Source organism: Chiloscyllium plagiosum, unplaced genomic scaffold, assembly GCF_037043375.1.
Source record: "Chiloscyllium plagiosum isolate Xiang-an unplaced genomic scaffold, Cpla_swu_hap1 HiC_scaffold_33, whole genome shotgun sequence".
Taxonomy (NCBI): domain Eukaryota; kingdom Metazoa; phylum Chordata; class Chondrichthyes; order Orectolobiformes; family Hemiscylliidae; genus Chiloscyllium; species Chiloscyllium plagiosum.
The window spans coordinates 165,129-178,131 of NW_028270171.1; the positions used below are offsets into that span (position 1 = coordinate 165,129).

The following is a 13,003-nucleotide window of genomic DNA, read 5'->3' on the forward strand; positions in this document are numbered from 1 at the left end:
AAAGCTGTAGCTCAAATACATAACTTGTAGTTTATTTAGAGAATGTTGCAATATACAGGACACATGGGAAGAGCAGAAAACCTGTCCGAGCAATTACATTTAGCTGGCTTAGCAATAAACTTAGCCAAAAAAAATCACATTAGCAAGGGCAAATTACTTTGGATATACAGGGAGATACAGACAAGTGAAAGCTTTAATAGAATTCCATGTTCCTAAAACTAAAATGGTAAGTCATGAGACTTTTAGGAACATGCTGGTAGAAATTTCGACGTAGCGTTAGCTAAGCCTGAACCAATTTGTGAGGTAACAATAAAAGTGGTCTGGTCAGCAGAATATAAAGCAACCGCTGAGAAGGTAAACACAAACCTAATAAATTAATCAACGCTAGCTGCCCTGGTTCTTCCAGACCTTTTACAATGGCGGCTGGTGTTGGTGACTTGGAGGTAGGTGCAGTCTAACTGCAGGATGGTCCATCATAGAAACACAGAAAATAGGAGCAGGAGTAGTCACCTGGCTCTTCAAGCCTGCTCCATCATTCAATATGTTCACAGCTGATCATCCAACTCAATGTCCTGTTCCTGCTTTCACTCCATACTCTTTGATCCCGTTAAAACATTGCTCTCTGGGTGAAAATATTTCTCCTGATCTTAGTCCTTAAACAATGACCCATGGTTCTGGACTCTTTGGTCATCAGGAACTTCCTTCTTACATTTGCCCTGTCTCGTCCGGTTAGAATTTTACCTGTTTCTATGGGATTCCCCTCATTCTTCTAAACTCTTGTGAATATTATCCTAACTGATTCAGTCTCTCTTCATATGTCAATCCTGCCACTCCAGAAATGTCATACAAGGAGCGGTTGAGGACTTTGGGTCTCTATTTGATGGAGTTTAGAAGGATGAGGGGAGGGATGTCATTGAAACTTGTAGAATACTGAGAGGCAGCGATACACTGGACATGGTGAAGTTGTTTCCACTAGCAGGAGAGATTAGGAACTGAGGGCATAGCCTCAAGTTGAATAGATGACCCTTTAGAACAGAGACCAGGAAGAATTTCTTCAGCTAGAGGGTGGTTAATCTGTGGAACTCATTGCTGCAGAGGACCATGGAGGCTAAGTCATTGAGTGTATTTAAAACGAATAGGTAAGGTAAGGGGATCAAAGGTTATGGGGAGAAGGCAGGAGAATGGAGATTAGAAACTTATCAGCCATGGTTGAACAATGGAACAGATTTGATTGGCCAAAGGCCTAATTTTGGTCCTTTTTATTGTGGTCTTGAATCAGTCTGGTAAATCTTTGTTGCACTCCCTCCTCAGATAAAACTGTAGAGTACTCCAGTTATGATCTCACCAGGCCCTGTACAATTGCACTAAGACATGCTGTTCCTGTATTCAAATCCTCCCACTATGAAGGCTGACATTGCATTTTACTTTCTTCACCACCACCTGCTGTACCTGAATGCTTACTTTCAGCGATTGGTGTATAAGGTCACGCAGGTCTTGTTGTACCTTCTCTTTTCCCAATGTTTTATAAAAACTCAAAATAGAATTGGAATATATTGCCAATTTAGAAGTTGGATAACTCAGACCTAACTTCATCATCACAGGCCTCACTGCTCAAATAACAGCTCCACTCATTCCCAAACTACTTAGTACCTAGTCCCTAATTTGGGGTGGCATGGTGGCTCAGTAGTTAGCACTGCTGACTCACAGTGCCAGGGACCTGGGTTCGATTCCAACCTTGGGCATCTGTCTGTGCAGCGTTTGCACATTCTCCCATGTGTCTGCATGGGTTTCTTCTGGGTGCTCTGGTTTCTTCCCACAATCCAAAATGTGTAGGTTAGGTGCATTAGTCAGAGGTAAATATAGGGTAGGGAAATAGGTCTGGGTGGGTTATTCTTTGGAGGGTTGGTGTGGACTTGTTGGGCCGAAGGGCTTGTTTCCACACTGGAGGGGTTATTATGATTCCTCCTTGCAGAGAATAATCTGCCTTCTTGTTTTTTTGCTAGAAAATAAATAAGCTCACGATTATCCACATTATACTGCATATGCGTACATTTAACCACTCACTCAACTTGTCCATAGTGAACCATCCCTGCACCCTCTTTATAGTACATCCTCCCATCCTGCTTCATGTCATCTGCCAACTTAAAGATATTACACGTATTCACCTAATTTACATCACCAATATATATATAGAGAATAGTTGGGGGTTCAAGCACTCACCACAGCATGCAAATTCTCTACTTTACTGAGAGTGGAGATAGCTGCTGAACAATTCTGGCAGTATACTGGAGTACACTTCTGTGGCTTCACTGCAAACGAAAAAAATAAACATTAAATCATTACAGTCAACAACAAGCATGGAGAGATTGTACTTCACACCAATGTTAGACTGCAAATACTCATTTCTTTTTACAGCAAAGTTTCTGTTACAGCTCAAATATTTAAGATGTGAATGATACATTGCAGTAAATTGTCCTCAAATGTGAGGCTGTCATCATCAATGCCTGGATCTTCACAGAGTAGTCCACAGGTTCAAGTTCTAAATTGGAGCAAGGCAAACTTTGACAGAATTGGACAGGAACTTGCAGGGTTTGTTTGGAGTAGTTTGTTTGTGGGCAAAGGGACCTCTGGACGTTGAAGGCCTTCAAAAGTGTGATAACTAAAGTTCAGGGTCTATGTGGTCCTGTGAGGATGAAGGACAGGTTGGTAGAATTATAGAGCAGGGAACCCTGGATGACAACAGATATTGAGGCTTTGACCAGAAAAAAGGAGAGATAGCTAAAGTACAGGCAGCTGGAAATCAGGGAATCCCTGAAGGTATATACAGAGTACAGGAGTTTACTGAAGAGGGAAATAAGGAGGGCGAAAATAGGGCACAAGGTAGCTTTGCCTGAGAAGATTAGGGTGAATCAAAAGAGATTCTTTAAGTATATTAAAGGAAAAAGAATAACTAGAGAGAGAATAGGACCCTTCAAGGACCAAAGTGGACATATATGGGTGGAACTACAGGAGATGGCATGGTCCTCAATGAGTATTCCTCCTGTGTTTAACATGGAGAAAGACATGAAAAGTTGGGAGCTTGGAGAAGTTAGCAGTGACAACTGGGGGACAGTCCATATCACAGCAGAGGAAGTATTAGTCATATTAGAATGTGTAAAGGTTGTTAAATCTTCCGGTCTTGACCAGATATACCCAAGAGTCTAAAGAAGAAATTGCGGGGGCCTTGGGTGATACATTGCATCATCATTAGCCATGGACGAGGTCCCAGAAGACTGGAGGGTAGCAAATGTTGTGCCCTTATTGAAGAATCTCTCTCTAATGAGAATGTAGCACTATTACCCTATGGTGACTTCATACTTTTCACAGTATTAATTCAGTATAATGGAGCTTGCACTGTATGTGCACTATCCATATGTAATAAATCATGTGGTACCATGATTATAGGATCAGTGAATCTTAAAATGAATTTTACTATTTACCATTCTTGATGTCCACTAGCTTTCCCAGGTTCACTAACACCACATTGATATTTCCCTTCAATTCTTCCTTTTCTGATTTCAGAAAGGCTAATGAAGAAAAGAGAAAATAAGAAGTCAATGTTTCAGCAGCCCAGTAAACACGTTTCAGCATGAGGCATCAAGATACTAAACCTGGAGTCACTGAACAGAATCACACTGTGAAGAAACAAGTAAAATAATGAACAATGGTTCTGAAACATTGCATATTTGATGACTGAAATTATGAAAGGAAATTTGCACAAGTGAGTACCTCTAAACAGGTTGCAGACTATCATAAAGAAACACAATCCAGTCAAAACATCATTTGTAGAAATGACCCTGTCACTTAAAGAGACATAGACTTAGACAATCAGCCAAATAAGACCATTAGGTAAAGAAGGAGAATTAGGGCATTCAACCCATTGTGTCTGCTCTGCCATTCGATCACAGCTGATAAGTTTGTCATCCTCATTCTCCTGCCTCATCCATGTAACTTTTGATCACTTTAGCAATCAAGGACCGATCTCTGTCTTAAATAGACTCAGTGACATAGCGTCCACAGCCTTCTGCGATAATCAGTTGCACACATTCACCATCTTCTGGTTAAAGAAATGCCTCCTCATCTCAGTTTTAACCGGTTATCCCTCACTCTGAGGCTGTGCTGTTGGGTCCTCATCCCTCTTATTAGTGGAAACATTCTCCAAATCTCGCTCTATTCAGGCTTCTCAATATTCTCTAAGTTTCAATCACATCCTGCCTCATCCTTCTAAAATCCATTCAGTTCAAACCCAGAGTCCTCAACTGCTCCTTATATGACAAGCCCTTCATCCTCAGATCATTTCTGTAAACCTTAGCATCTTGCAAATTCTTAGTACATCAGAGAATGAGTGAAGTTTTTTTCTTAGACATTGACAGGTTGGACCAGAATATGGGCATTGTAGCATGGTCAGATAGTAGAGCTCAGATAGCCCCAGAACTTTCATTTCAAACATCAACTAAACATCTCAGTGATGATTGTTTCAGTTCAGTGATGAAAAATCATTCGATTATCACATGAAATACAGGAGGAAGCTGAGAATGCACTCTGATTGGAGGCCTTCATTGGAATTACCTTTTTTCTCCAAGCTGTTGGGATCTGAAATTTACACCCAATAAAGGCATATTTAAATCTTCACACACAAAAGATAATGGGATAAGTACTTGAGGGAAAACCTTCATGTCTATAAGGAAATAACAGGAAAGTGGGACGGGTTAGATCACTATTTTAAAGAATTCACTGTGGCATGATGAGCCAAATTGCCACATTTTCATCATTTTGTGATTCTATATCTTCGGTCTGCTGTTATTCATAATGTCAAACCAAATGGGAATGCCACTGATAATCCCACAGGAAGAGGTAACAGTGAAACTTCCATCACTTTATTGTAATGTTACATACTTCAACCATCTCCCCATCCACATACCTACCCTCACTTTAAATTTTTCCCACATTTTAAGTCTTTGACGTAATGCATTATTAAAAACCCATATGATGCACATTCACTGCATTTCATCAACAAAATGAATTGAGTTCAGCATGGCCCATATTTACAGAAATCCAAGCTGGCTCATGCAAATCAATTCACCATTAAACAGGATGACAACCTGGTCCCTTGTCATGGTCAATTCAAAGAAGCTAAACAAAACCAATTTGAGAATTGCATCTTCCAACTGATTCCCATTGTTAATTTCAAACTGATCATTTCTAAGTGTTTGGAAGCCTGATACTATTGAAGTCATATGAAGAGAAAACTCAGCCCCTACAGTTACATCAGCCCCAGGTGATGAATCTCTGTACATGTCACATATATAACTTACAATAAAAAACATTCCTTCTACCTGGACCGAAAGCAGATCTCCACATTTCTAGTTTGTAAAGCTGCCCACAATTTGCAATAATGCCAGACTTGTTTATTTGTTTGATTGAATTTCATACCTTCCCAGTACTTAGAAAAATGTTGCTGTTATTCTCAGCCTTAAAAGTCCCACATTTATCAAATTCACTTACTTCTATCCGGCAAAGGAGGGGGCAGAGAGTCTGGCGGCACCTTGTGATGATGGTGGGAAGTTGGCAAAGTCCAGTGTCCAGGCCCTTTAGTGGGAGGCAAATCCAGCAGTTGCACATACTCAGGCACTTTTTTCAAATTCCTTGGTCGAGGTGGGAGTGGAGGGGGTGTGCCTGCAGATGACCAATAACACAATAAGCACAAAGAAAAATATTACATATACCAACATATACTGAATAAACAAAAACCATTCAGTCCAAAATATTTCATGGGCAAATAAGGCCATTCAACCCAGCCAGTTTATCCTATGATCCCCTACAGTACCTGCCTCTTCAGGTTGTCTAAATTTGCCATTTACTAAGTTATAATTAGTCATGTTGTAACAATGCACCTTAATTCCTAACACTGCAAGTCCATGCTTTCATCAGAATTCTTCCATGCTAAAGGTGTTGGTTTAATCCTCAATGTTGCAGTCTATAGGTATGTCAGGAAGAAAAGAATGACCAGATTAACATTAGGGCCAATCAAGGATAGTTGTGGGAAGTTGTGCGTGGAGTCAGGAAATGGAAGAAGCGCTAAATGAATTTTTTTTGTCAGTATTCACACTAGAAAAAGAGAATCTTGTCAAGGAGAATACAGAGATACAGGCCACTAGTCTAGAAGGGACTGAAATTCACAAGGAGGAGGTGTTAGCAATTCTGGAAAGTGTGAAAATAGCTAAGTCCCCAGGGCCAGATGGGATTTATCCTAGGATTCTCTGGGAAGCCAGAGAGGAGATTGCCGAGCCTTTGGCTTTGAACTTTGTCATCATTGTCTACAGAAATAGTGCCAGAAGACTGGAGGATAGCAAATATTGCTCCCCTATTGAAGAAGAGGAGTAGAGACAACCCTGGTAATTACAGACCAGTGAGCCTTACTTCGGGTAAAGTGTTGGAAAAAGTTATGAGAGGATTTATATTCATCTAGAAAGGAATAATTTGATTAGGGATAGTCAACACGGTTTTGTGAAGGATAGGTCGTGCCTCACAAATTTTGAGTTCTTTGAGAAGGTAACCAAACAGGTAGGGGAGGGTAAAGTGGATGATGTTGTGTATATGGATTTCGGTAAAATGTTTGACATGACTCCCCAAGGTAAGCCATTACAGAAAATATGGAGGCATGGGATTGAGGGTGATTTAGTGGTTTGGATCAGAAATTGGCTAGCTGAAAGAAGACAGAGGGTGATAGTTGATGGGAAATTTTCATCCTGGAATTCAGTTACGAGTGGTACACCACAAGGATCTGTTTTGGGGCCACTGCTATTTGTCATTTTTATAACTGACCTGGAAGAGAGCGTAAAAGGATGGGTCAGTAAATTTGCAGATGACACTAAGGTTGGTGGAGTTGTGGATAGTGCCGAAGGATGTTGTAGGTTACAGAGGGTCATAGATAAGCTGCAGAGCTGGACTGAGAGGTGGCAAATGGAGTTTAATATGGAAAAGTGTGAGGTGATTCACTTTGGAAGAAGCAACAGGAATAGAGAGTACTGCGCTAATGGTAAGATTCTTGGTAGTGTAGATGAACAGGGACATCTTGGCGTCCATGTGCATCGATCCCTGAAAGTTGCCATCCAAGTTGATAGGGTTGTTAAGAAGGCATATAGTGTGTTAGCTTTTATTGGTAGAGGGATTGAGTTTTGGAGCCACGAGGTCATGTTGCAGCTGTACAGAACTCTAGTGCGGTCGCACTTGGTGCATTGCGTACAGTTATACCACATTATACGAAGAATGTGGAAACTTTGGAATAGGTTCAGAGAAGATTTACTAGGATGTTGCCTGATATGGAGGGAAGGTCTTATGAGGAAAGGCTGAGCGACAGAGGCTTTTTTTGTTAGAAGAAGTTTGATGGGTGACTTGAGACATATAAGGTAATCAGAGGGTTAGAAAGGATGGACAGTGAGAACCTTTTTCCTCGAATGTTGATGCCTAGCATGAGGGGACATAGCTTTAAATTGAGGGGTGATAGCTATAGGATAGATGTCAGAGATAGGTTCTTTACTCAAGAGTAGTAGGGGCTTGGAACGCCCTGCCTGCAACAGTAGTGGACTCGCCAACTTTAAGGGCATTTACATGGTCACTGGATAAACATATGATGAAAATGGAATAGAGTAGGTTAGATGGGCTTCAGATTCGTTCCACAAGTCAGTGCAACATCAAGGGCTGAAGGGCCTGTACTTCGCTGTAATGTTCAATGTTATATCCTTTCGTGGGAGAGTGTCGGACCAGATGGCACAGCCTCAGTGTGTGAAGAAGTTCCCTGTTTTAGACAGTAATGAAGGCAAATGCCTTCTCTCTGAGAATACAGGATCTATGGAATTCTTTACTAGTGGGCTGAAGAGCTTGGGTTGTTAAGTATACTCAAAGCTAAGATAGATTTTTAATCATTAAGGAATTCAAGGATTAAAGGGAAAGGTCATAAGAGTAGAGTTTTTTTTAGATTAGATTACTTACAGTGTGGAAACAGGCCCTTCGGCCCAACAAGTCCACACCGACCCGCCGAAGCGCAACCCACCCATACCCCTAAATGTACCCCTTTTTACCTAACACTATGGGCAATTTAGCATGGCCAATTCACCTGACCAGCACATCTTTGGACTGTGGGAGGAAACCGGAGCACCCGGAGGACACGCAGACACGGGGAGAATGTGCAAACTCCACACAGTCAGTCGCCTGAGTCGGGAATTGAACCCGGGTCTCTGGCGCTGTGAGGCAGCAGTGCTAACCACTGTGCCACCGTGCCGCCCCGGTGGAATAACAGATCATTCATGATCATTTTTATATAATCATGATATGTGGGTATCACTGGCTGGCCAGCATTTATTGCCTGTCTCTAGTTGCCCCTTAAGAAGGTGATGGTAAGCTACCTTCTTGAACCGTTACAGTCCAGGTGCTGTAGGTAATGCGACAATGCCCTTAGACAGAGAGTTCGAGGATTTTGATCCTGCTACCCTGAAGGAAAGGTAATAAATTTCCAAGTCAGGATGGTGAGTGGTTTGATTTTGAACTGAATTGAATGATTCATTGTTACTTGTAATTAGGGCAAAATATAGTGAAAAACTTGCACTGTTACCACACTGTGGCGTCATTGTTCTGTTACCACACTGCAGTGTCAGTAGACAATAGACAATAAATGCAGGAACAGGCCATTCTGCCCTTCGAGCCTGCACCACCATTCAATATGATCATGGCTGATCATCCTTAATCAGTATCCTGTTCCTGCCTTATCTCCATACCCTTGATTCCACTATCCTCGAGAGCTCTATCCAACTCTTTCTTAAATGAATCCAGAGACTGGGCCTCCACTGCCCTCTGGGGCAGAGCATTCCACACAGCCACCACTCTCTGGGTGAAGAAGTTTCTCCTTATCTCTGTCCTAAATGGTCTACTCCATATTTTTAAGCTGTGTCCTCTGGTTCGGCACTCACCCATCAGCGGAAACATGTTTCCTGCCTCCAGAGTGTCCAATCCTTTAATAATCTTATATGTCTCAATCAGATCCCCCCTCAGTCTTCTAAACTCAAGAGTATGCAAGCCTAGTCGCTCCAGTTTTTAAGCGTAAGGTAGTCCCGCCATTCCAGGAATTGACCTCATGAACCTCCGCTCCCTCAACAGCCAGAATGTCTTTCCTCAAATTTGGAGACCAGAACTGCACACAATATTCCAGGTGTGGTCTCACCAGGGCCCTGTACAGCTGCAGAAGAACCTCTTTGCTTCTATACTCAATCCCTCTTGTTATGAAGGCCAGCATGCTATTAGCCTTCTTCACTATCTGCTGTACCTGCATACTTACCTTCATTGACTGGTGTACAAGAACACCCAGATCTCTTTGTACTGCCCCTTTACCTAAATTGATTCCATTTAGGTAGTAATCTGCCTTCCTGTTCTTGCCACCAAAGTGGATAACCATATATTTACCACACTGCAGTGTCATTTTGAATAACTTAAAAAAACCAAGAGTCCGTAGTTGTTCAATAAACACTGCTCCAATTCAAGGCTTCACACCGCCACCACCCAACATAGAGTCACCACTTTTCAGGCCCTATCTCTCACTGCTAGGCCCACATTTCCAATGTCCCTCTGCCACCTCCGCACCGCTGCCAGTTCCCAACCCACCAACATCAAAGTCACCACCTCTTCACCATTGGTCGCATCTTGTCGACTATGTCGACGCACACTCACCCCTCCACTAACGAAAGATAAGAATAAAAAGAGGAGAAAAAGTGGACAGAAAAAAGAAGTGGCCAAGCCCTGGGCTCAGGAACCTGAATGCTGCGTACCCCTCCGCAGCTTGAAAAGGAACTTGCAGGTGATGTGGTGTGCCCTTGTCCCTCTAGACAGAAGTAGTTGTGGGTTTAGATGATGCTGTCTCAGGATCTTTAGTGAATTTCTGCTGTGCATGTTGGATATGGCATGCACTGCTGCTACTGAGTGTCAGTGGTGGAAGGAGTGAATGTTTGTGGATGTGGTGCCAATCAAGCAGGTTGCTTTGTCCTGGATGGTGTCAAGCTTCTTACGTTGTTGGAATTGTATCTATCCAGGCAAGTGGGGAATATTCCATCACACTCCTGACTTGTGCCTTGTAGACGGTGAGCAGACTTTGGGGTGTCAGGAGGTGGTTACTCACTGCAATATTTTTAGTCTCTCACCTAATCTTGTAGCGACTGTTTATATGACTAATCTAGTTGAATTTCTGGTCAATGGTAATCCCAGGATGTTGATAATGGGTAATTTCATGATGATAACATCATTAAATGTCAGTGAGTGGTGGTTAGATTATTTCTTATGAGACATGGTCATTCCTTGCCACTTGTGTGGCACAAATATTACTTGCCACAAGATTTCACTGAATGGTAGAGCAGACTCAAGGGTGTAATGTCCTATTTCTGCTCCTACATTTACAGTCTTCCAGCTGCTTGCTATTTTCAATACACTATTTTGTCCTGATGCAATCATTTCCATCTTACGCCTGCTATAGGATTCCAGTGAAGCCCAACCCAGGCTTCAGGACTCAGCAAGAGTTCAACAAGTTCTGATAATTAATTCTATCCTCATTTTTGCCCCCCACCAACTACTTACCCCCAATGTCTGTTTTCCTGTTTTTTTGCTTTCGGTCTACTGTGAACACCAAATAATCACTTTTTCTTTTGCTTGGTGACATCTGTGACCTCTAATCTCCCTTGACCTTTAACCTTCTTCTGACCTTCCCATCTTGCTTCTTCCCAACGTTTTCTGCAGGATAACACCCAACATGCTTCTACCTCACTCTTCTGTTCTGAAGAACTCTATTCTCTCTCTACAGATACTGTCAGATCTGAGTTTCTCCAGCACTTCCTCGCTTTTATTTCAATCTCCAGCATCTGCATTATTGCATTTTCGTTGAGGAGTAACCTTGCTGCAAGAAATAAATCATCATTTAAGGTCAAACTTTACGGAAACTTTGAGAAATGATCAGTGATCCATGTTCTATCTCTGAGGCAGACACCTCAGACGGAGAGAGAACCCCAAAGAAATGTTCAGGAAATGGTAAATGATCACTGGTTAGGAAAAAAGTACCAAGAACAGAAATAATTACTTCTAGATGTTATTTTGAAGATACTCACCGTGGGTATTGTCACCAAAACGATGCTGGGCGTGTGAAGGATTGGCCAGGTGCTGGGTAGTTTGACAGCCAGAAATCCTCCCATTTCCATAGTAATTGCTCGAACCTTCCGCCACATCATACACTGGTTTGGCTGCTGTGATTTTGCTTGGAGCTGAACTGGATGCTTGGTCACAGAGTCCAGTGTCATCAGAGGCAGCAGCAATTGCTGGGTTCCAATTGTCATATGTGGGTCCTTCACTTTCCACATGGTCAATGACAGAGGCACTGCTGGGTTTCTTTGCCTCATATGCTGGGTTGCAGTCCATCACTGGGTCATAGACATGTGCCAATGGCTTTTCACCTTTTAATCATCAGGAACAGAGATCAGTAATGAATGTGATAAATGAAAATAAAACGTGATTATTTACAGATACTTACTGTGGGTGGTGTTCCTTACAGTCCCCATTGGGTGGTTTCTGTAACAAACAGCTTGTTGTACCTGCCCTGTGTTGGCAGGACTATCAATGTAAATATGATTACTGGCAAACTCCATTTTGCTGATTAGCCAATACCACAATGTTAGACACCATCAAATCTGAAAAGTTAAACAATTGTTTAAAAAGTCATGATCTTATATCAACACCCAACCCATCCGTTTCTTCTTAACCCCAAGATTTAAATCGATTTCGGGGTTTGCAAACTGATGAAAACTTTTTCACTGAGGGCCCATGCTCTCACCAAGGCCCCACAACAGGGAGCCCGAGTGGGGAATCAGCTGGTGGCCGTGCCTGGGGCTGGATCTGAAAGCGGGCAGCGATTGGGAACCCACGCCGCTAATTCACCTTCCCTTGGGTCAGGACTTCGGGCCGTCCGCTCTTGGTAAACACCGTCTTACCTTTCCTTCTGTTTTTTCCAAAGGTATTATTTCCGGCACTGCCCTTCACTTGGATCAGGTGTGAAACCCTCAGATCTCAGACAAGTTTTTGGTTCTTGTCAACCAAAGCGGAAGGAAGTAATCAATGATTCTAAATCAGCGCAACTCGCCCAAACCCATACCTTTCGGTGAAAATAATATCGATGTATTGGATAGAACCTGTCTCACATCAAGCGTCGATTGCCTTTTAAATATTGCAACGTACTGAAACAATAGTTTTTTAAGAACAGTTTAACAAATGTCTTCCGGTACAGCAGTTTAAGCGGCTGGAAAATCATTCAAAGTCGAACCTCGCTAAACAGGTAATACCTGCTCGCGAGGTAATACCTGCTACCATGACAATCAGGTTTCTAAGCAACTTCAAAACCAAAAGACCGTAAGATATAGGAGCAAAATTAGACCATTCTATTTTGGTTGATGTTTCTCAACCCTTCTCGCCTGCCTTTTCTCTACAACCTATGATCCCTTTACTAATCAAAGTTAAAAATCACACAACACCAGGTTATAGTCCAACAGGTTTAATGGAAGCACACTAGTTTACTAATCAAGAAAGTAATACCCCAAAGTGCTAGATTTAGAAGGACATGTATTAAATTATATGATGTGGAGGAGCAGGTGTTGTACTGGGGTAGATAAAGTTAAAAATCACACCTGCTTATATTCCAGCAGATTTACTTTCAAATAAAAGTGCTGAACTCTAACCTGGTGTTGTGTAATTTTTAACGAATTATATGATTTTGGATGCTACTGTGAACAAGATACTGGAGGACCAGTACTAAACGATGTTAATGTTGATTTCATAGGGAGGGGTGTGGATAAATTAAAGAGAAATCATGTCTAGCTAACAAGCTCCACTTTTTGATGAAGTTACAGAGAGTCAATGAGGACAAGACTGAAGATAGGGTACA

At 42.0% G+C, this 13,003-nt stretch overlaps 2 protein-coding genes across 6 annotated transcripts in view; one reads left to right on the forward strand and one right to left on the reverse strand.

The window, feature by feature from the left end:
- LOC122542640 (circularly permutated Ras protein 1-like) overlaps nucleotides 1-12,354 on the reverse strand; it is a 117,537-nt gene extending 105,183 nt beyond the window's left edge. The window contains exons 1-6 of one of the 4 annotated variants that reach the window (XM_087978141.1): nucleotides 12,218-12,354; nucleotides 11,600-11,756; nucleotides 11,181-11,522; nucleotides 5,545-5,715; nucleotides 3,480-3,566; nucleotides 2,221-2,309 (exon numbers count right to left, since the gene is read on the reverse strand). In XM_087978141.1, coding sequence (XP_087834267.1) covers nucleotides 2,221-2,309; nucleotides 3,480-3,566; nucleotides 5,545-5,715; nucleotides 11,181-11,522; nucleotides 11,600-11,714 — 804 coding nt within the window. In that variant the 5' untranslated portion in view covers nucleotides 11,715-11,756; nucleotides 12,218-12,354. Of the gene's footprint in view, nucleotides 1-2,220; nucleotides 2,310-3,479; nucleotides 3,567-5,544; nucleotides 5,716-11,180; nucleotides 11,523-11,599; nucleotides 11,757-11,899; nucleotides 12,033-12,056 lie in introns of those variants that run through there. The other 3 variants (XM_087978140.1, XM_087978142.1, XM_043680633.2) reach the window with 3 other exon arrangements.
- LOC148141174 (uncharacterized) overlaps nucleotides 11,742-13,003 on the forward strand; it is a 31,617-nt gene continuing 30,355 nt past the window's right edge. The window contains exon 1 of one of the 2 annotated variants that reach the window (XM_087978143.1): nucleotides 11,742-12,040. In XM_087978143.1, the coding sequence (XP_087834269.1) occupies nucleotides 11,890-12,040 (151 nt within the window). In that variant the 5' untranslated portion in view covers nucleotides 11,742-11,889. Of the gene's footprint in view, nucleotides 12,041-12,267; nucleotides 12,398-13,003 lie in introns of those variants that run through there. The other variant, XR_015752548.1, reaches the window with a different exon arrangement.